Source organism: Branchiostoma floridae, chromosome 13 (assembly GCF_000003815.2).
Source record: "Branchiostoma floridae strain S238N-H82 chromosome 13, Bfl_VNyyK, whole genome shotgun sequence".
NCBI classification, from domain to species: Eukaryota; Metazoa; Chordata; class Leptocardii; order Amphioxiformes; family Branchiostomatidae; genus Branchiostoma; species Branchiostoma floridae.
The window spans coordinates 16735736-16757985 of NC_049991.1; the positions used below are offsets into that span (position 1 = coordinate 16735736).

Here is a 22250-nt window from a genome sequence, read left to right on the forward strand (position 1 = left end):
TCAGGAATGTTCCGTGCAAAAAGGTTTGATTAGGAATCACGGATTCTCAATCCTAAAAGCAAAAACATGCGCGATATCATTTTGTCTCCGCTTGCAATTGGGGACGTCTATTTTTAGAGGGAACGCCCGGTGGCATCTGAGACCAGGCGTCTGGTCTACCGGCACTGATGATTTACAAATCACTGTGACGCGATGTTTAGGGGGAAAAGTAGTCTCTACCAGACTCCGTAGGTCGCTGGGAAACCCGTAAAAATGGAACAAATAGATGAATAAGCGGCCAGAGAAGTACAGCCGGCTAGGGAACAGCGCGCGAGCCGGCTATACTCTTACCGACTTATTCCTCTATTATTCCTCTATTTGTTCAATTTCTGCGGTTTTTCCAGCGACCTATGGAGTCTGGTAGAGACTAGGAAATAGTAGTGTGGCCATATTTCACTAACTCCGCGTCGATGTAAAGGGTTGAGAGGTCGGTGGGACAACGCGTGATTTCTGCCGTCGGTAAACAAACTATCCGGAATAAATCGATTAGCTGCTTTCACGTCTGCACTTTTCCCACGATTCAGACATTATACTTAATATAATGCGTACGTGTGATACACATACGCAAAATAGGCGGAAGTCCAAAGGCAATCATGTAGTAATAAAAAACAATCCTGCGTTTCGTTTCCGAACTACAGTGAAAAGACTATTGACGTCAGACGTTGCTCTTGACTTGTCAATATCGTATAAGTCAAGGATGAAAAGCATTCTACGTTCCGACGACAATCAGCCCCTTTCCCGATTTGATGAGCAACTGGAAAATTGTCTTAATACTTATACATACTCGAGCAATCAAAATAAATCTCCAGTAATACAATGATTAACGCGCTGCCCAATCGAATCAGACGGTGTTCCCGTCGAACCCAGTTTTACAACCTCACGTGGATTGTTTATGACCTTATCAATAATGTAAAGATAAGTTTAGCTTTGTCAGCAACACACATAATGCCGGGAGGTCAACCAAAGGTTTCTTTATAATCGAACAAAAGAACACGTTGAACGGTTCGATGAAAGAAATGTAGCTTACAGGAATCCCTTACATCATATCAAAACCCTTCATACATTCTTGTATCGCCCGATATACTGCCTCATCAAAAGTGGGATTTCGTTTCTTTTTAGCTGAAATTCAACATCTCGTTTAGATCATTTTCGAGCCTACTATGTACACACCTTGCGTAAGTAAATAAAAATTCATCTAAATTACCTTTATGTTTTCCTAAAGCGTGGGCAGAATATTATCACGTTAAACATTACAAAATGCATAAATGACGCCTAGAGAATAATTAACATTACGGTAAGATACAGTACATGTACACTTTTGAACATCTGACAGCTAACATTATTGTTTGGCTAGCATTATAAGTACGAGGGTCTCTTTATCCGTCGTCTGGGTACATGTAGAACAAAGCAAGAACACGTATTGGATGGGAGGTTGTTCCAACGGAACCAAGCTGATGTACAAAATACATCAAAGACGTGTATACACTTCTTAGGAGACAGGCGATGGAGGTTCAACTGAAGAGTTCATAATGCTTTATTTCAAAATCTTACTTCAAAATGTACTGTACACCAGACGTCTATTCACACGTTCCACGGTGTTCTGAAACTGTTTTTCTTAAGACAATGCAGGCAGTAGTTAAGTCATAAAATCCGTGTCTTACTTCATAAACTTCATAGGTTTATTTGCATTTAATTTCGTCATTTACCGCATTAGCGGAGAACTAAATGCTTTTTAAAGGGCGCCATTGCATTAACAAATGGCACTATACCCATAAAGATACGCATGGCAGGGCTGTGGTGTTGCACTAAGGTCAACTTTTGGCTCAGTCTACATGAAACCTTTACCGGAAGGAAGGCAGAGCAAAGTGCGGCCCATTCGGAGAATTTGTCGGGTAGAATATAGTAAGAAGGGGCGACAGGAATGTCGCTGTTGGTCGCAAACCGACTTGGACGTGAGGGTCTGTGCGACGGGACCTCCCAACCAATCACAGCGCACTTTGGATCCTTCTAATCCCTGGTCTACAAATAATACTACAAGTATGACATCACAAACATCCACACTGTCAAGAATGACAGAGTACACATCTGGAAGAAGAAGATTTGTAGTTGGTGATTTTATTTAAGATTTTCTAAGTCCATGAACGATACTTTTCTTAACTTTCTTGGTCGGAGCGGACGCCCGTGTGAGGTAGTCGGCAGTGCATTCCTCCATTCGCAAGCACCAGCCATGGAAGCCTGCTCCCAATTGGCGGACACTGCAAAAAGCAGAAATGAAAGAAATATTACAATAAACGAAGCCAGACGGACAAAGATATACACAGTTGTCTTTATCTTTAATGTGTTGAAGTATAAAAGGTATTTACTTTGCAATACAAGCAAACAAACATGAGAAATGGCGGAGTAAAGGTAACAGCCGGACCCTACCCAGGCAGAAATACGATCGCAGACTCAGACGTAATTGCCCCCTTTAGATTGACACAAAATCCGGGATAAAACGCAAAATACTCCGCTTTATCCTAAACCAACGTCGCTGACATTAGGCATGCTTGTTCTGGAATACACTAGTCTCGGGAAAATGCAAAGAAATTACAAGTTTTCCTGAAAATAAAGCGGAAAACTTGGAAAAATCCAGTGTTTGGATTTGAAGCCGCGCAGCTAGCAACAACAACCTTTGTGCAGCTTGCGGAGCGGCACTGTCTGCTGTGCAAAGACGCACCTTTCCGCCCAAATATCAACTAATCTCAGCCAAATTGTGGCACACAAAGCTCCAGATAACACCCTTGATATAGCACACATCTAATAATCGGTAGAAATTGTGTCTTTTTGCCTGTTTCTGCCGAAATTTCCACCAGAGAAGGTCAAAAGGGTGGATGCAAATATGGCGACCGAGAAGGGATGACGCGATGGCAGAGCGTCGTCCTCAATCCAAAATAAATATTCCCTCAAAATTCGACTTTTACAGCGCATCAAATGATCCAAACTGACATATGTCAATCTGTGCATGTCCTGGAATAATTTAGAAACTAATTTTTGCCCAGGAAGCGGCAGGATTTCGCGAAATTCGGCAAAACCTTGCAGATTTGTAGCAGCAGGAAATCGACCTTAACGACCAAAATGGTGACGCGTCACAAGCGCTGTACTTTACCCAAACCTTGTCTTTCCCGGCGATTTACAAACTTCCTCACCTACAATCTCAACAAAACTGAGACTAAGTACGTAGATTAATTAATACTTTCACATGCAGTATGTGTGTTGTCAGCTAAGTCTGCACAATTAGAGAAAACAGCGAGATTTATGAAGGAATTTTCCATAGCTGCATTCAAGAGACAAATTGACAGATCTCCGAGTTGAATCTCATTACAACACGTAAAGTTTGAGGCGCTCAAAAACCGCCACCAAAGCGAACCCAGGCGGGCAAAAACCTACCTATATGTCACCATTTTGTCCTCCTCTAACCCCCACCAACATTTTTAGTGTAAATTCAGCTATTTTGGGGAAATTTGGGATTTTTGGTGGATATAGCAGTGGAGGGCAAGATGGCGGACAGGCAGAAGTGTGTTTGTTACCCTATGTTTTCAGCCACCGTTTTCACCCCCAATACACACGGACAGACCGCCTTATGCTCTTACTAGTAGTAGAGGTATTTAGCTTCAAGGATAAAATACTAAAAAGCGCGATCCCTGCCGTAATAGTAAACACTACACGATTATAGTCGGTGCATGGTGTTTTCACACCCCTACCAATCGCCGAAAGTTGTCTCGCATTTCGTTGGCATCGAGGGTGAAGCCCCAAATCTTCCACGACGGTAAAGCTAAAAATCTTGCCATTGCGATAGCACAAGAGTCAAGGCTAGAACGCAGACGAGAAAGCCACAAGAAAGCGGTACATACCGACAAGGAAACACAGCTAGTGTGCAGGTCGGCCATTTTCGTCCATGTGTTTGTGTGTGTTTCCTCCGAGGTCCGCAGTGCGGGTATTTAAATCCAGGTGGCCGCGCCCCTCGGCATCACACGCAGACTCAGCACGCCACGAGACCGTCGTCTGCTCGACCAAACATTCAAATTTTCCATTCACTCCAGATCCGCCAAGCGTCGTCTGCGTTCTCCTCTCTTCTCTCCCTAGCTCTCCTCTCGCCAATCGGAAGCGCAGCCTGCCAGCATGTCGGACTCAGCGGCATCGCCCACCAAGGCCAAGAAGGCGAGGAAGCCCAAGGCACCCGCCAGTCATCCAAAGTACGCAGGGTTTTTACTAAACGTTTTCTCTTTTTTTTATGATGGTGATATTTTTCCGGGTGTTCTTGACTTTTTTCGCGCTGTTTGATTTCTTTTTTTTTTCCAGCTGTTTTTTTTTTTTCAATCGAAATCCGTGAGCGGCTTCCCAGCTGTTTTAGTCTGGGATTATCACAGCTGTTCGCTGGCTTTAAATATAAGCTGGCTATTTTCGCTTCTTTTTCCTTTTTTTCTTCTTCTCTATTTTGCTTTTTATGTTCCGAAGATAAGAGTGTTTCATTTAATTGGCTGATTTTTACTTTTCATTCTTCAATACAACAAATAATGCCGAAAGAAAAGGCAGGCCATTTTTGGAAAGCTTTTGACGGTTATTTTCAATGCCAAACTGACTTGTAAATGAAATTTAGTGATTGAACATTGAATCTTTAAAATTATTACTAAATTGATACCTGCTTTTTGCCATGTAATTGATTGATATTTATCTTATATGATATATTTCGTATCATTGATTTGTTGATTATTACTAATATGATTCCTGCTTTTTTGTCTTGTGTCTCGTAACGCGGATGTGACCCGAATTTGACCTGTTTTTTTTCTTTGTCTAGGTACAACGAGATGATCAAGGCTGCCATCTCCAACCTGAAGGAGCGAGGCGGCTCCTCTCGACAGGCCATACTCAAGTACATCCTGGCCAACTACAAGATCGACAACGCCAAGCAGGCCAACGTGCACCTCAAACTGGCGCTCAAGCGCATGGAGAAGTCCGGTGAGAATGTGTTCATTTTCAATCCGCTTCCATAGTTTCCAAGGAGACGTGTCAGATGGATGAAAAATGAGAAGAATTTGGCCAAATAGGGACAAATAAGTTGCCATGGGATTTCAGTCAGTCTTTTGCAGTCTATTCAGCTATTACCGCCGGGCAGTCAGTTCACTCCTAGGCCAATTAATTCCTACTAGACCACTTCCATTCTACTAGCTAGGTCGCCGATCGCGCTGTGACCTCGCTGCAACCGATTGTTTTTGTGACCCTTGACTTCATAATGATTGCATGTAAAATATAAATGTATGGCTAAGAAAACAAAACCTTCATTCAAATAGATGGAATTTGTGGAGAGCTCTGGCACATCCGATCGTAGCGAGGTCGGCAGCCTGGTGGAAAATGTGATTACGTATTCACTTTCATTTGGTCTATTGTGTAGACTTAGTGTGGACTACTCGTAAATGCCTATCTGTATGATAAAAGGTTGAAATTTCATTGCTATCAGAAGGCCCATGATTGTACAACTAGAATTGAGACATTTTGATTTAATTTTGAATATCGCACATGCGAAACACTCTCTGACAATACATTTGTCGTACGTGGGCACGTTGCCAACCAGCATCTCCTTCTTGTATTGCAGGTGACCTGAAGCATGTCAGGGGAAAGGGTGCTTCCGGCTCCTTCAAGGTCGGAAAGGAGGAGAAGCCCAAGGTCAAGAAGGTGAAGAAGCCCAAGCCAGCCAAGAAGCCAGCGGCCAAGAAACCGAAAGCCAAGAAGGCCAAACCAGCCAAGAAGCCAGCCAAGAAGGCAGCCAAACCCAAGGCAAAGGCAGCCAAGAAGAGTCCGAAGAAGAAGCCCGCAGCCAAGAAGGCAGCAAAGAAGACGCCAACAAAGAAGCCCAAGGCAGCGAAAAAGCCAGCAAAGAAGGCAGCGAAGACCAAGGCGAAGAAAACAACAAAGAAGGCGGGAAAGAAGTGATTGTATTTTCCCTGGACATTTGTGACACGTCATCACTTCGTTGTATGAAGTGGTCGCTGTAGACATTCAAGTGTATATATATATTTGCATACGCGATGTGGACCGACCAACGATAGATGGCCGATTATTTTTATCTCGTAGAGTCGTCAACAGATGTTTTATTTTAAAGACAGAAACCGCAGAAGGTTGTTATTTACAAATTTGACTGTATTGTTGATTATGAGCACAGATGTATGTGGTGAGACCAGTGTCGAGAGAAAGTACACAAATGTTATTTTCTAACGTTGTGGGAAATGCAAAAATGATGCACCCCAAAATGCCATGAATCTTATTACAATCACTGTGTAAAAGTAGGAACACGTTTCCTATGATGGTCGTCTTATTTGTGATGTTGCGAGCGTATTTATGATAGTCCGTCAGTACAGAAAGTTGGACCAATAGAGTTACGTGAGTGCAAAATGAAATAAAATTTTCATGGACATCTTAAGTTACCTTGTTTGCAGTTTTCATGATGGCAGTTTGCATGATGTTGATTGTGCAAAGATATACACGTGTGATCAAAGTCAAAAAGATGGCAGCGATTGTAAACTTGCAGCAAAAACAGTTTCAATGGCTGACAACCGACCCGACAAAAGTTAAAAGAAAATCAGAAATATCTGTCACAAAGGGCAATTAAGGTCAAACCGTTTGAATGTTGACCTTTAAGACACTATTTTCACGGGCTGCGACCTCGCTGCGATTTAAATGGGATTTTAACCCTTGATTTTACACTGTAAAGACAATAAAGCACACAAAGCGTTAAAACCTTATCTGTCAAATCAATCACTAGTAGTAGCAGCGCGGTGATAGCAGAAGTATGGGAAGTAATTGTCATACAGTAAAAGGGCACCATTGGCATGTCAACCATTGAGACCCCGATTCAACATCTCGCTGAATTGAACTTGAAAATGACGCAAACTTCATAATTTAGAAAGCAAAATGTGAAGTATGACTTAAAGACAACAAAGCGTATTAATTAATCATTTAGTTAATGAAATTCGCTGAACGATCTGTGAAACCTCTCAGTTGCCTCGAGGTCGCTGCCCTTGCGCTGTAATAGGGATATGAAAATATCTATTACAAGTGCACGCGTCTGGCTTCTCCATGCACATAACAGCTGATGGGTGACCGGTGACGTCACTGAACAGACGCCAATTTGTTCCCATGGGTACCAAAACAGTAATAATGTTGTCGACCGCATGGCGGCGTTGTGACAATTTCTAGTTCGGAAGCTTTGTTAAGCCGCACAGATTCTATTTTATGGATACCTTACCCAGTAAAAGCAAAGCTTTACATGTGGTATGTGAAAATATCCTTTTGTCTGTCAGATATAAACTTGTCACAGCTTGGAAACTTCAATTCGGTATTTCCGTATAGCTGCTACAGTACCGTGAGTGTGCCGGCAAAAGAACAACGACATATATTATATAATCAATTAGATTATTTAGGTACACATGTATAACAAAACTGGAAGTAGGTCAAAACGCCTCCAAAACCGGATCCTTGACTTTATTTGGATCTACAATTAGCTCGACATTTCTGTTTGCTATTCTTCCTGTGCTCCGACTCAGATTTACCGATGGCACAATTTACTAGTATATCTATTATCTATTTTAGTTTTCTTCAAGACAGGGTCACCAACTTCAGTGTAAAACACTGCTTTACAGTATAGTAGGACACTGCTTTACCCAAGACAGTATCAAAAAGGCCAAAGCACCCAAAGTACCTAACTGGTCACCGGATACTATTTTCCAACTGTCCAAGCAGAGGTTGAGTCGCGGAGATATAGTAGTCGGGATTTTACCGAGGGATTTTTACCGAGAGGAGCGAGCCGGTAAAAATCCCGACTACTACTACTAGTATATCTTCAAGGCGCGACTCAATCTCTGTTTGTAGACTGATAACCGGATACTGCTTTGGCCATTTTGATACTGTCTTCTGCCACTGGTAAATCTGCAAAATCTGATCAACGTCAGATTACGCCTTCCGGATCATTAGTCAGCAATCCCCAGGGCATTACTGAGTGCAGGAGATAATCGCAAGAGATCTTTATCTGTTACGAGTCGGATTATCGGTTCTAAACCCCCTACTGTTTATTATCGATAAACCGCACAGATTTCGAACCTCTTGCTGTTTATCACTGATACCAAAGTCTTTGGTTCCCTCTGCGTAGGAGAATGAAGTACCATTGATCGCCTTATAGCTTATGCAAGTTATACAAATGTTTTAATTTCTTTAGTACATCATTGATATAACCAGACAGTAAGTACAAATATTTGATTTAAAGCGTCGACAAAGTAACTCGGTGTGTGAGCCTTTCTTGTTCTCCGTCCAGTCAAAACATTTTTAACAAAAGAAAAACAGCAAGAACAAACTGGAAGTTATTTTAACCGAGTGGAGTCGTATTAATCTCCAAGCAGATTCTTCCGTGGCATAAGACAGTTTCTTAAGGTGGGGAAGGAGTTTAGCCGGCAGAGGAATAAAATCCGCGTGGCCAATTTTACTCTTCTGCCGGTTAAACTCCTTCCCCACCTTATGTTACTGTCTTATGCCACGGAAGAATCTGCTTGGAGATTAAAGTCGTACCTAGTATAATTGGGCATTTCTAGCAACCTGCACAGGAAAAGTATATCCTGTCACACCCATTCAAACAATGGACTCTACCACACAGACGTCATCGTCAGATGCTCAATTGTAATTGGTCTATCACTCCCAGGGGAATGGCAGAAGAATCCATTTCATAGGGGTGACTAGTTGGAGGAAAATCGGCATAGCGTAATCTGTGTATCCTATAATTTCATTGAAAGTTCCGATGACCGAAACGATATTTGGTAAGAGTGAAGAACTGCAATATGTTGACGAGAAAGGACGCGTATAAAAAAATCAACCTCCACGGAAAATGGACTGGTCCGCACAGACCATGTTGTTGTATCGTCGGTCGGCCCACTTTCACTCAGTCATATCACATTCACTTCCTCGTTGGAGGCACACACTATTTGTCGCACAAACATCGTGCTTTCAGTTTCATCAGGAAGGTGTTCGGCTTTAGAGAAATGGTGGTGTCAAACGGGAGGATCTGATGTGGTTCGGACGTTTTTCTCCAAATGATTGTGCACCTGCGCCCGTCACGGATAGCCAAATAGCAAAGTCGGTCCGTGTGCAGCGTTAGACAAACCTATCCAGTCATCGCATACACAGCTAACAACCACGGCCTTTCTAGCTCGTTTGTCTCTCCAAAGATTTCGTCTAAACTGGCGCAGAAATGGGTACAGAAGACCCGGAACCCGAGCTGAAATTTGAGGGATTCCTCACCAAGCAAGCCAAAATGGTAAGTGCCTTTTTCAAGCCACCGTTGAGATTATTTGTTTGACGTCAATCGACCAACCTTACAACTTTTTCTCTCAACCCGGAAGTAACTTAAAGGCGAATATGTATTAATTTCTGGCTCCTACGACGTCGCCCAACGTAAACAGCTTTGCGTATTTCGCAAATGAAACGGCGCCAAAATATTCCTGAAGTCCGAGCACGCTAGACTCATCTATTTGAACGTGAGCGGACTAGATATTGGTCCATTTTCTACATCAGATCGCAAAGTTCTATTAAACCCGCACACAAAGGCACCAGTATAAATGATGATGGAAATGCACCACGCAATGTTCTTGTTTCGTTAAGGATATTGGCTTTTATGTATGCTACAAGAATGACAAACGCGTATGGTAAGCGGGGTGAAAATGTCAGAGCGGCGGACATGATTGGAGAGCAGACAGAGCACATGTGATTGCCGTCAGTAGAGGACTAGTAATTGAGCAGGGAGAAACCATTTCGGCGGCGTCTACACAACTTCCACACACCAATTTTACAGCCTACTGATTTGAAATGATATGCAAAAAATTAAGCTTCATTTCCCGTGATATCCCACAACGATAGTACTGATAGCAAACGTTAAATCTCAGGGTGTCTAATCTGACGCAAATACATGATGCAAATAGTAAAACATATCAATAATTGCTTTAATGTTCAAGACAAAAAATGACATTGTGAAGATCTCATTTTTTAGTCTTACTTTATCCAAGAAAAAACAAACAACCAAGTTGTCTTGCACAACGCTTCACTGGTTGTGCAACTTGAGAGAAACTTAATCCACTTCCTCTTTTTTACCCCCAAGCCAATTGTCTTCTGCACGCCTGGGTTTTCCCCATCATTACTACCTTAATTGTAGGTTTTCCCCTTGAGTAATTCTATGCAAATTTATATCTTTGTGACAGGGTTATACCGTACACATCAACTGAATGAAGGAAATGTGGTACTGCAAAAATCGACATAAATGTCATTTATTTATTGAGATTAACTATTGAAACTATTCAAAACTATTGCAGACAATGCAATACATGGCACACCCAGGCAGAATAGCTCAGTGATATTGGGTGCCAAAACATGCATCCATTTACAGAAATGTCATAGTGCCATAGGAATAATCATTGTCAACATACTTGAAAAGATTGATCTGAAATGTTCCTCTTTGATTTTGGGTCCTCTGTCTTAACTTCCTCTGCTTCCTTTATCCAGAAACTGAAGGCACCAAAGAAGTACTGGTTTGTTCTGAAGAACAACACACTCAACTACTTCAAGACTTCTTCAGACTTATCGGTAAGCATGACTAGGATGTAACGTTACATGTAGTACCAGTTTTATATAAGTATTTGGGAAAACAAAAACAAAAACAGCTACAGCAATTTGTGAATATTGAAAATGATATGCACATAGATATAACTTAGTAGTACCAAAGAAATCTGAAAGAAAAGTGATTGATACAATTAGTAATGACAGCAATTATCATACAGGAAATATAGATAGTTTTATTCCACAACAACTGTACGGGGTACAAAGTATGGCATCTACATAACTACAGTTCTATAACTTAACGCTTATCTAACTAATACAGAAGTTGTAGTATGGGATAAGTTTCTTACAGTTATTGGAGGCTTTTCCGATGTCAACAGTTCAAAATTACTGAACAAGGTGGCTCCTTTAATGTGGGTATCTACCTAATGCAAGAATAATGTTACACTAGTATATTCACACTCAAGATTATACATTTCCTAGGCTGGAGTTCAAAATTTTGTTTTTGACGCTGAGTGGACTTTAATCAGCCGACACTTGGCATTGCGAGAGGGACGATAAATATTTGTCAGTCAAAGGAATGCAACCTTTGGACCCAGTTTGCAGTTTACAGTTGTTACAGTGTTTAGGGTTTGAGATATACTGCTGTTTGTTCTGCTACTAGAGTCCTGCATTTATGTTTAAACAATTGATAGCTTAATTGTGCTGGAAGTAACAAAATGAAACAGAAGTGTTCCGTTCCCACAATCTCAAGGAAAACCAGTATTGGGAATGGGGAAGTAGCCATTCAGAAGTGAAACTCACATTTAATCACATACTGCCTCAAGAAAGGTGATGATCCAAGGAATCATAGTTGAAGTTGAAGTTTACCCCTAAGATAGGGTCATTGCAGAAAACTGATTGGACTGGAGCCATTTTAGTTTCACTTCTGAAGACAACTACTAATACCTTCCTACACTTTACATTAAATTTTGGTATTCATTTCAGGTTCTTGCAGGATACAAAAAAAAAAAAAAAAAGAATTTCTGCTACAGTACCAAGGTCAAAATTGACCTTGACATTCGTCTTCCCAACACCTACCCAAATATCAAATATCATTTTGTAATCCATCCAGAGGTTCTTGAGTTATGCTGACTACAAAAATCTGGAAACACAAACAGACAAACAGAAAGACAGACACACCCAAAAGTATAGCTCCATTTCTCATGGAGATAATAAAGATGTTCGAACTATCCTTCACTTAAGCATTTTTATTCCTTCACATCTAGCCTGAATGTTCAGCTGGTTAAATACATGTATATCGATATAACTTCATTCTGTTTCCCACAGGACGAAAATCTCCATGGCTCTGTGGATTTTACCCAGGTGAGCTCGATACACTATTTTTTCTCCATGAAATATTGATCGCCGTCCATCGCTAAGAGAATTTGTATCACAGCACACGCTGTGACTGTCTCTGCAAACTGCCTGCCGTGCCTAATTTGTGGTCGGTGCAGAATTCATGTTGTGGATTATTCATGAACAGATGTCTGTATGAAGGTCGGAGGAAAACTTGCTCGAGTGTGACTTTGAAAGGTTATGGCCATCAACACTGGTTTGATTCCTCATATATAACATGTTAACACACATTTCCATGTAGGTTACAGTTGTTAAACACTTTGTAGTATTCCTCAGACATTGTTTGGGACTTCATGTTGTTAATTGTGGTGGTTAAGTCTGTCATTCTATGCTTAGGAAAATAAATTTTCATTATTATACATCAATTCATGTGTGAATTATTTTCTCTCCAAAAAGCAAATTTCCATCCCAGGAAGGAGGGATCCTAATAGTATACAGATGGTCCTGTATATAACATACATATATGTTCATGTAGGTTATGGTTGCACTGTTAGTCCTCATACCTATCAACACAGAACTGTCAAAGGGGAAATGAAAGATTTAGGACAAATGTCATGATCATAAACTGAGCAGCAGGATTAAGGCAAGGTTTCCTGTACATAGCAAGATAACACTGAAATGAGCTCGAGTATCATATCTTCTATGGTGCTCCAACAGTCAATAAGACTAAGGAATAGATGAGATGTTTTTCCAGTTCAACATTGTTCATAAGGCAATGAAGTTCATACACTGTCACTGACAAAAGATAGCGAATGCTGTCTGAAATGTCTGACCATTTCCAAAATCATGTCCAGTTGCTCGAGTTAAACTATGGCTTGGAATATTGTTTCTAATACAATATTCAACAATTCAGGTGGATGGTTTTCTTTAGGAGCAGGCCTTTCACAGCAATAAAACAGAGTGGATGGCTGCTGAGACTCAGGTGGGGGTGGGGGGCAGGTGACGGAATTATCTAACCCCTGCTGGTGCTCATTATGATAATGTGGATAAAGCTCAGATGTTATGGGGGCACTCTCACAGCAAACAATAGAGGTAATTGCTACCTTTTGATGAAAGATACATATTTCAGAAAAGGCAAGCCCTGTAGGATTGACATTAATGCTCGCCATGTAAACAATACAAACAATTATGTACATGTACAAGCAACTTTAACAGGGCTTAAGCAAATTTGTCAATGATTTTTTCTGTCATCCCAATTATGACTGTTGGAAAGATCGTACAAAGAACATTTTTTTTGCCATTTTCTTGTTCATATCTTACAAATTTCCATCATTCATTGAGAATTGGAAACTTCCAATTTTTGTCCATCAAAATTGACAACATTTTCCATTGACAGTTGGTAGCTAGAGCCTGAATGTTAAGCATCATTTTGCATAATTCCAGAAAATTATGTCTTGTATATATCATACCGCTTAGTTGCTCAAAACAAGGCACTGTAAAAGTCATTGCTCTGGGACCTGGGCTGTAAATCTTCCTGTGTTAAGATTTCAATTAAGATTAGGCAGCAATAAGTACATTAAGATTTTTTCTGTCCAAAAACCCTTCGAGATAGAGCAATATGATTCTGGATACTGTATGATATCTATGAGAAGGTTTATATGAATGTACCCCTGGGACTTTAAGAAGGGACAACCTGAAAAATATCAGATCAATTTAAGCGTACAAGCTCAGCTCAAAACGCCTCCAACATCCCTCCGCTAATGGCTCCGGGCTTGTCTTGTAAATATGTCCTGTCATGGCCAATGACTCAAATAAAGATTACTGGCAGATTCTTATCAGTGGTACACTCATCCCAGGGCGGTGAAGTCTTCTACACTGCCATGATACACCGGTACTTATCAATTAGTAATGGTATTTCTTGCGTTTCCCCAGCCAACATTGTTGCCAGTACTTGTACCATATACTTAAGAGGAATTTTTTCTTCCTTTTCTTACAGGTTCAGTCAGTGAGGAAGCTGGCCAACCACGCTGACGGTCTGACGTTCCAGATCACCTTAAAGGGAGGAAAGATCCACACACTGGTGAGATGTACAGCCTGAATTTATTATTCCTGTCAATGACCAAAATGCTACAATAACTCCTGTATCGTTTTCTCCTGAACAATAGAAATTTGCCTGCCTGACCAATTACAGTAATTCCCCTGAGAGAACAACCATTGCAAGAGCTTGAGAGTCATATCATATAACCCTAAACCCTACATTTTTTATTGTGCTATTTTCCGTCAAAGGTTTTATATTCTGTTTTATATTCATACAAAATTGATCATCCCTTGACAAAGGTGGTAAAAACTGAATAGGTTAAAAAATTATTCATTAAAACAAATTCAATGCAAAGCAGTGATTTATGCCATAATGATCCCACAAAGTAGCTAAAAAATTCAGAAAACTTGTGTATTCGTTCACTGTTCTGCAAAGCTTGAATGAACAATTTGCCTATCAGTACAATATCTGTGAAAAGCCTGTAAACACGACATTAAGCTTCTCATTAATCCATACCTTTCACCGCTCAGTTAATTGGACCTCTGCTAGCTTTAACTTATGAATAAATCATAGCTGAGAAAATGACTAAGATAAAAGAGACCGATTTTTGTAAAATTTATGATGAAAGGAATTGACTTTGACAGTTTATTCTATAGGACCCAGACTCCTGAACTATACGCAAACATTTCTATATCAACTTGACTAAAACTCATAATCTTTTACCATTGACAAAGGAATAAAATTTGATACATTTCGTACACTCAGAAAATGAAAACAATAACAATATAAAACAACCTTGCCATTCTGGTGAAGGTAACATGAGGGCAGCAGACCGATTTGAATTTTTATGAATAAACAAACAAATGGTCACCTGTGTTGTTGTTTGTCTGGGAAAATATCTAGGTCAGACATGATTAAAATTGAGGCATTTCTCTCTTTAATAATCTTTTTTTTTTTTTACCAAGAGCAGCTAGATTGTTCAAGGACGTCACATAAGACAATATATGAAAGAATCAAATACTTAGTATTTATTAAATTATTGTTAATACGAATATTTCTTTACCAAGAATACTTAGATCTATTGTGATATATGAAAGGATCAAATACTATTTGTCAATCAAAATTATGATTGTCTTGCAAGAATGCATTTTCCTGACTGCAGTCAGTGAAAATAAGTGAAAATAAGCCTTTTTTGTTGAATAGTGATTTATTATACCCCATTATGCTTTCACCTGAACTCTAATCACTATGCACAATCTAAAATTACATCAGGAAAATGATAGTAACTGTTGTAAGTATTAGACAGGGTACGAAGGAAACTGTTATAAGGTTACAAGTTTGCCCAAATTACAATCATGAAAAGTAAAAATACAATACGCAAACCAAATGTCTACAACCAGTTCAAATAAAATACTTTCCAATGAAGACAGATTCGGTCTAGACATCCTTTGCATGGTCACTAAGTTTGTGTCTGGCAGACCGGCCAAATTGGATCAATTACGAGGACCGTTATTGGTGCCTGACATGGGCTTATTACTGAGATGTGCACTCTGCCAACAGAGTCAAACAGAAGGTCTTGCTGATTGGTCCGTGTTGACAGCCGACCAGCTGAGGGGATTTTCCTTGCAGGTTTCTTTTTGAGTGTTTACAAACACCCCCAGCTGAGTACATGGGAGAGGACAACCTCAAGCCAACCGCACATCTTCTAGACTCCGTTGCAGTCTTCGAACAGGGCCGGTTTTATTGGGAGGGTGTGTGTTTGTGTGGGGGGGTGGGGGGTGGGGGGGGTGGGGGAAGGTGGGGTGTGTGTGTTGGTTCACGATTTTCAACGTTGGCTGGGTTCTCTTGTGCCGGGAAAGGGAGTTTGCCGAGGAAGGGAGTTTGCTGTGAAAGGGAGTTTGCCGTGATAGCGATTTTGGTACGGGGCAAAATCGCTATCATGGCAGACTCCCTGGGAATATGTGGATCCAGCATCTTTTCTGAAGATGTGGCGGTTGGCTTGAGGTTGCTTCCCATGTACTCAGCTGGGGATATTTGTAAACACTCAAACAGAAACGAACGAGGGAAATTACATCAGGACAGGAAGATAAACTGAATTTATGACAGATTGAGTTGATTTTATTCCTTTGCACACATAGTAAAAGCAATTTGCTATCGGTATGCATAAACAATCGCAAAAACGAGAAAATGTGCTGCGGGTAGAAAAGACACAATGGCTTGTTCAAGCTCTTATATAACCCCCCATCTAAAATATCTTGACGATGTTTAGCTATGGATTAGATGTATAAATTACGAATAATCCATATTCATAATATAGAATGGGAAAATAGGGTTAAATTTACAGTGAAAAGGCACTGGCACAGATGCAAAGATTTTGGCAATATTTTTCTACAAAGCAGCCAGTCATGACAGTGAAGTCTGTTTTCAAATGGTGCTATACAGTCACATTGTACATTTATAGCAGATGACTCCATACTGTATAAACTAGTTCATGTATGTCCTTTATGGCAGGCTTGGGCATCAAGCTGAAGTGTTACTACTTAAGTTCTTTGTTTGTGTTATTGAATCTTATTGACAGACATATCTGGTTGGATGGGCATCATAGTTTGTTACCCTAAGAATTAAGAAAGAGTTCGCCTACGCCTAGAACACTTTAAAAAAATGGGAACTTTGCAAATATGCCTGTGAACCAGTCATTAACAACCAGGTTAACAAAAACATTATCTGGTTGTACCTCACATTCAAACATACAGCCTGTTTTTCTCTCATGGCCCACATTCCTCTGAGTTGAACCACAGGGATGCCTGCAGGCACTGGTTTTTGTATACAAAACAAACAGAAGAATTACACCTGAGTTCAGGTGCCGTTGTCAGGTCAAAGATCGCACGTAACGATGTCAGCATGGCAAGGGAATCAATCATCCATTGCCTGTACATGTACAAAGGTTGCCTGTTCAGGAGGGCAAATTCTAGAATAGGGATTCAAACAAACGTGTTGTCTTTAAAAAAAAATCAAAGTACTAGATCACTGTTTTTAAATGTATAGAATTATATTGTATTTGTGTATGCAGGCGCTAGTGCCTAAAATGAAACAAACAAAACTAAAAATGTAAAAATGACTTAGATTGCCATCAGAATACATAATTTGGTACTGTGAATTTAAATGTGTTATGATTAGAAAAAATGTGTTATGATTAGAAAGACCGTAATCCAATGCGACATTAGCCTGATGAAAACATGCTCTAAAATCTGACACTTCAGTTGGCAAACCAACATTCAACACCATTGAATGGGTCATCGGGCATGGTGTACAAGTAGTTTGCAATGTGAATTTTAATTATACAAGATGGACCATAACATAATAACCATTGTGACAAGCTTGATTAAGATGTGATTTTAAAAATTGAGATCGGTCACTTGAATCTGCAAACATTCTTAGCTTGCCGTGTTTGTGAATTATATGTAATATTATTTACTACTAACAACAATTTCAGACTTAAAAATAACTTTTCAATCCATCATTTTTAATTGCCATGAGGTCTCTTTGCATGCACACCAACGACAAAGTTCTGTCAACTGTAGTCGACCACTGGACAAAAACATAAAACTAGGGTATAAAATCTGCAGCAGCCGTAAAATTGGAACCAAGTCAGTAATGACAAGTGCACCAGTGTGTTACAATGCTGGAGGTCTTTTGTATGCACAGCAATACTTTGATTTTTACAGTACTTTACACTTATCAATCTTTGAGAACTGCACTCGATTGCTAAACACAAAGTTTAAAAAACACACGTAAAAGCTAGGATATAGAATCTGCTGCAGTAAAATTGGAACAAGTCAGTGATGAACTAAAGTGATACAGTACAATGGTGGATGAAACATTATGGCACTTCATTATGGGAAGTCTGTCATAAATACATACTTTTGTAAGATTCAAAGCTGGTCTTTTGTATGCACAACAATACCTCAGTCTACTACCAACAACTAGCAATTTGGGATATAAAATTTGCTGTGGTATAATATCTGCTGCTGTAAAATGGAAACAAGTCAGTGATGGAGTTCAGTAATACAGTACAATGATGGATGTAGTGCACTATTGGAGGTCTGTCGTAAAAATGTGTACTTTTGTATGACTTAACGCAGGTCTTTTGCATGCACAGACAATACTGCTACTACCAACAACTATCAATTCGGCATAAGAAATCTGCTGCTGTAGAATGGAAACGAGTCAGTGATGAAGTTCAGTGTAGTACAGTACAATGATGGATGTAGTGCACTATGGGAGGTGTGCTATAAACATGCTCAATCAGACTGTGTGCATCCGTGCATGTCTTACACCTGCGCCCACAAGTCTGCGGGGAACATGGAATTCTTTCATCCATAACATTAAAGTCTACCACATAGAAAACATGGACATATGGAGGCAGACAATGGTTCTTTTCTTCCCTTTGATACCATAATATTGTACAATGTAAATTTAAAGATTTCTTTTGGTTCTGAACATTCATAAAATTGTATATAAAGACCTGGCTATATTCTAGTATATGCATGGATAATTTGGTTCACTGCTTCTTTGTTTCGTGCTTCTGCCTCGCACATAAATATTGATACAACACCAATTTATTTTCTTGGTTATTAACATTTCAAGGTTATAAAATTGCAAGCGGACATTACTAAAGCAGATGACAACTTGAATATGACCCTGCCATTCACAACAAAAAAGAAAGCAGCTGCTAGCAAGGCATTAACTTTTTCCTAAAGATGTGGTTTCCACTTGTTTTTACAGTTATGCGTATCTTTTTAATATCTTTTAAATAACCCAAAAAACGTTAAATTCATTTTGGTTCTGTAAATTGAAAAGAGTGAAGATTTAGCAATCCCCATCAACTCAAAAACACCCATCTACCCCCAATACATTTTGGAGAAATGTGATGTACTTGTAAGTGGTAAACAGATGCTGTAATGATAACATTGTGTGTGTGATGTTTTTCCAGATTGGAGAGAGCTCAGACCAGGTGACAGACTGGGTGAAGATGTTACACAAAGCCATGCAGCTCAAACCTGGGCATGCAAGGGCATCCGTCACATGGTGGGTTTATATTCACTACCCTGAAAAAATAGCCTTAGTCAAATTATACCTTACTAAGGAGGAAGAGTGGATAGAAAACGTCACTGTTCCTATTGGCAATTTCTTTGATGTTGACACTGATACTGTTTGGAAAACTGGTACAAATAGGACTTTCTTCAACTGTCCATGTCTAGAAATCAGATTGTTGTGGCCTGGCTTCAAAAGTAATACAGACATGTACAATTTGTCTACATGTGCAGTGTTTGTACCGGAATGTTCCACCTACATCCCCAGACTATTTTTAGGAAACTGAATTAGTCTGCATGGTAGAGCATACCAAGGAGGTTGACCTCCTTGCACATAAAAAGTGAAACAAAACAAAGATATAAAAACTATCAACATTTACTTAAATTCTATGATTGGGTAAGTTTCAAAGTTTCAAAATATTAATCTATCCACTATATTGTAAATTTTGTTTGTTGGCAATCAGCTTTGTAGTTTGAAAAGGCCCCAGTGAATGTTTTTTTCTTCTTATTTCTACCAGCTAATGCCTGATATCTAGTCTCTTAAGTGGGTGGATGGATCTACATGTAGTCTCCACATTGGAAAAATGGGTCATTAGAAAATGTATTATTAGTAGTAATATTGCAGTACTGCATAGATAGAAAAAATCTGACTGTAGACTATGGCACATGTAGTAATGAACATGAAAGTCTGATACATCATGTGTGGTTGCCCAACAGGCATGACCTACCCAACATGACCCCCGAGCAGGTCCGCAAGTCTCTGTCCATCGAGAGGTCCAGTTCCACTGACTCCACCTCCCCCCTCCCCTCTGTGTCAAGCATGTCATCCAGGTAGGGGCTGTCTCATACCACATAGTTCAGTATTCAAATACAAAGTATTAAGAGTGATGGATGTCAGTCGAAAAAATCTGGAAGTAAATCAATGTTTTATGCAGTTGTGGAGATGAATAATATTGTTTACCTGGATGTCTAACCTTCATAAAAACTATTTATCAAGTAATCAGTAGAATCAATATTTGATAATATGTCAGGTTAGGGGTCACCTGATGACACTAGTTACCATCCCACCATTTCCACGTCTCTACTCTGTGTCCGGTATATCCTCACCATCACACACGGGCATGCCCCTAATATTTTTTGAAAAGTGTGGTTAGTTCTTTAATATGCATGGGGTGTGGCTGTCCTCAAACGTGTGACCTGATCGATAGATATGATCATAATAGATACATGTAGCTTACTGTTGTGTTGCATGATTTCAGAGCAACTTTCTTACCCAGAACCTTGATAATCTCTAATCTCTAAAATTCAGAAGGTGCTATATTTCATGGTTAGATGATCATCAGATGATAGATTCATGTACCTTACTGCTGTTGTGTTGGATGACTTCAGAGCGACCTCCCTGTCCAGAACCTTGGGAATGAGTGGTTGGATATGATGATATACATGTTACTAAGCTTACTGCTGTTGTGTTGTATGACTTCAGAGCGACTTCCCTGTCCAGAACCTTGGGAATGAGTGGTTGGATATGATGATATACATGTTACTAAGCTTACTGCTGTTGTGTTGTATGACTTCAGAGCGACTTCCCTGTCCAGAACCTTGGGAATGAGTGGTTGGATATGATGATATACATGTTACTAAGCTTACTGCTGTTGTGTTGTATGACTTCAGAGCGACTTCCCTGTCCAGAACCTTGGGAATGAGTGGTTGGATATGATGATATACATGTAGCTTACTGCTGTTGTGTTGTATGACTTCAGAGCGACTTCCCTGGCCAGTAACCTGAGCATGGACAGCGAGGGCAGCAGCCTGTACATGGAGGTCGGCGACCTCGCGGCGCGGGCCAGCGGGACCTCCCAGATCTCCTCCACCAGCAGCAGCTCCATGGAGATGGAGGACGGCGTCTACGAAAAGATCGGGGTCAGTTTTCCTTACAAACTCTATTGTATACTTCCAAAATGGTCATTACGGAAAAGGTTATGACCATTGTGTTGTTCACTCTAGTATATAGAGATCAGTGCGTCTTACAAAATCAATATATAGTCATTTATAACATTATAGAAAGGTAAATATTATGTTGTCCACTCCTGATAGTGTACGATGTCATGTCTTACACACTTGAATAACCCATCGACAAGGTGCAAGGAAACAATATGTAGCTGCAATTTCTTTTGGAATAAATGTTTTACAATCACAGTCCATTTAAACAAATACTGGTAAGTTAAAAGTGCTGTGTGTAATTTACAAGTTAATTGGTCCAAGTTCAAAACCAGTCTGAAAGACAGCTGTGAATGTTGTACAGTATACCCCTTAAAGTTTGTATAAACTCCACTCTGTGATGCAGACTGGAGTTTATACAAGTGAGCAAAGCATCAGGCTACTTACACACAAGATGTACAAAATAACAAGTTTTGCACCTTTGTTTCTCCAGGCTTCCAAGGACTCTGCCTCCTCCCTCTCCAGCCCCTCTCCAACCTCCTCAGCCTCTCCCCCGCCCCTCCCCTCCTGCCCCCCTCCCCTGTCACCAGCCAAGTCTGCACAAGGTGAGTTCCATTGTACAATATGTCGATGAAGGTTAGACATCTAGGGAATAAGACATGCCAAAAGCAGTTACTCAAGCAACTGGATAATTATGATTTGGGAAACGGTCAGACATTGTGCGTGTAAAACACAAAATTGAAAAATGTTCACCAAGAAACCAACGGTCTTGTTGATGTCTTTTGTTGTTTTGTAGGTACACCTCCAACCTCACCTGCACGGTTACATACTTCCAAGAAAGCCCCTCCAGGTAAGAACACATACAATGTCCAGGTGATGCTAGCCCTGCTTTATATGATTATAAAATGATTGTTGCAGTAAGGCAGTCTTCTTGCTTGCTTGAGGATCATAAAAATTTTCCTTCGTGGAAATTATCATCTGATTTTTAAGAATATGCATTCCAAATAATTCAAGCCCCATGGAGTGTACCAAAGTACAGTCAAGCCTGCACAAGGCCACCACTCAGTGGGTAATAAAATCTGGTCTATAGACAGGTGGTCACTGTAGACAAGGTTCTTTTTGCTGGTGTCAAATTATTTAAAAGACCACCAAAAACCAAAGCTCCTTCTGTAGAGGAG

The 22250-nt window shown here is 40.1% G+C and overlaps 2 protein-coding genes and 1 long non-coding RNA gene across 3 annotated transcripts in view; 2 read left to right on the top strand and 1 right to left on the bottom strand.

The window, feature by feature from the left end:
• Positions 1-2125: 2125 nt before the first annotated feature.
• LOC118429247 lies at positions 2126-4075 on the bottom strand. The gene is made up of 2 exons (XR_004832717.1): positions 3930-4075; positions 2126-2294 (listed from the first exon to the last, which is right to left on the bottom strand). It is a non-coding gene; the product is annotated as an uncharacterized LOC118429247 (long non-coding RNA).
• On the top strand, positions 4046-6493 carry LOC118429246 (histone H1-delta-like). Its single transcript, XM_035839713.1, has 3 exons — positions 4046-4271; positions 4874-5034; positions 5669-6493. Exons 1-3 carry the CDS (start codon positions 4198-4200, stop codon positions 6004-6006), a joined length of 573 nt encoding a protein of 190 aa, XP_035695606.1. The 5' UTR covers positions 4046-4197; the 3' UTR covers positions 6007-6493.
• Positions 6494-9217: 2724 nt separating this feature from the next.
• LOC118429699 overlaps positions 9218-22250 on the top strand; it is a 14031-nt gene continuing 998 nt past the window's right edge. Inside the window, exons 1-9 of the mRNA XM_035840300.1 lie at positions 9218-9373; positions 10612-10692; positions 11995-12030; positions 14000-14083; positions 19035-19129; positions 19852-19965; positions 20895-21054; positions 21566-21677; positions 21869-21922. Of these exons, the coding sequence (XP_035696193.1) occupies positions 9308-9373; positions 10612-10692; positions 11995-12030; positions 14000-14083; positions 19035-19129; positions 19852-19965; positions 20895-21054; positions 21566-21677; positions 21869-21922 (802 nt within the window). The 5' untranslated portion in view covers positions 9218-9307. The remainder of the gene's footprint in view (positions 9374-10611; positions 10693-11994; positions 12031-13999; positions 14084-19034; positions 19130-19851; positions 19966-20894; positions 21055-21565; positions 21678-21868; positions 21923-22250) is intronic.

Excerpts from the sequence above, each read along its gene's own strand:
- LOC118429246 (XM_035839713.1), top strand. The coding sequence starts at position 4,198 with ATGTCGGACTCAGCGGCATCGCCCACCAAGGCCAAGAAGGCGAGGAAG. Across the intron at positions 4,272-4,873 it reads GCACCCGCCAGTCATCCAAA|GTACAACGAGATGATCAAGG; the intron begins GTACGCAGGGTT and ends TTCTTTGTCTAG. Across the intron at positions 5,035-5,668 it reads CAAGCGCATGGAGAAGTCCG|GTGACCTGAAGCATGTCAGG; the intron begins GTGAGAATGTGT and ends CTTGTATTGCAG.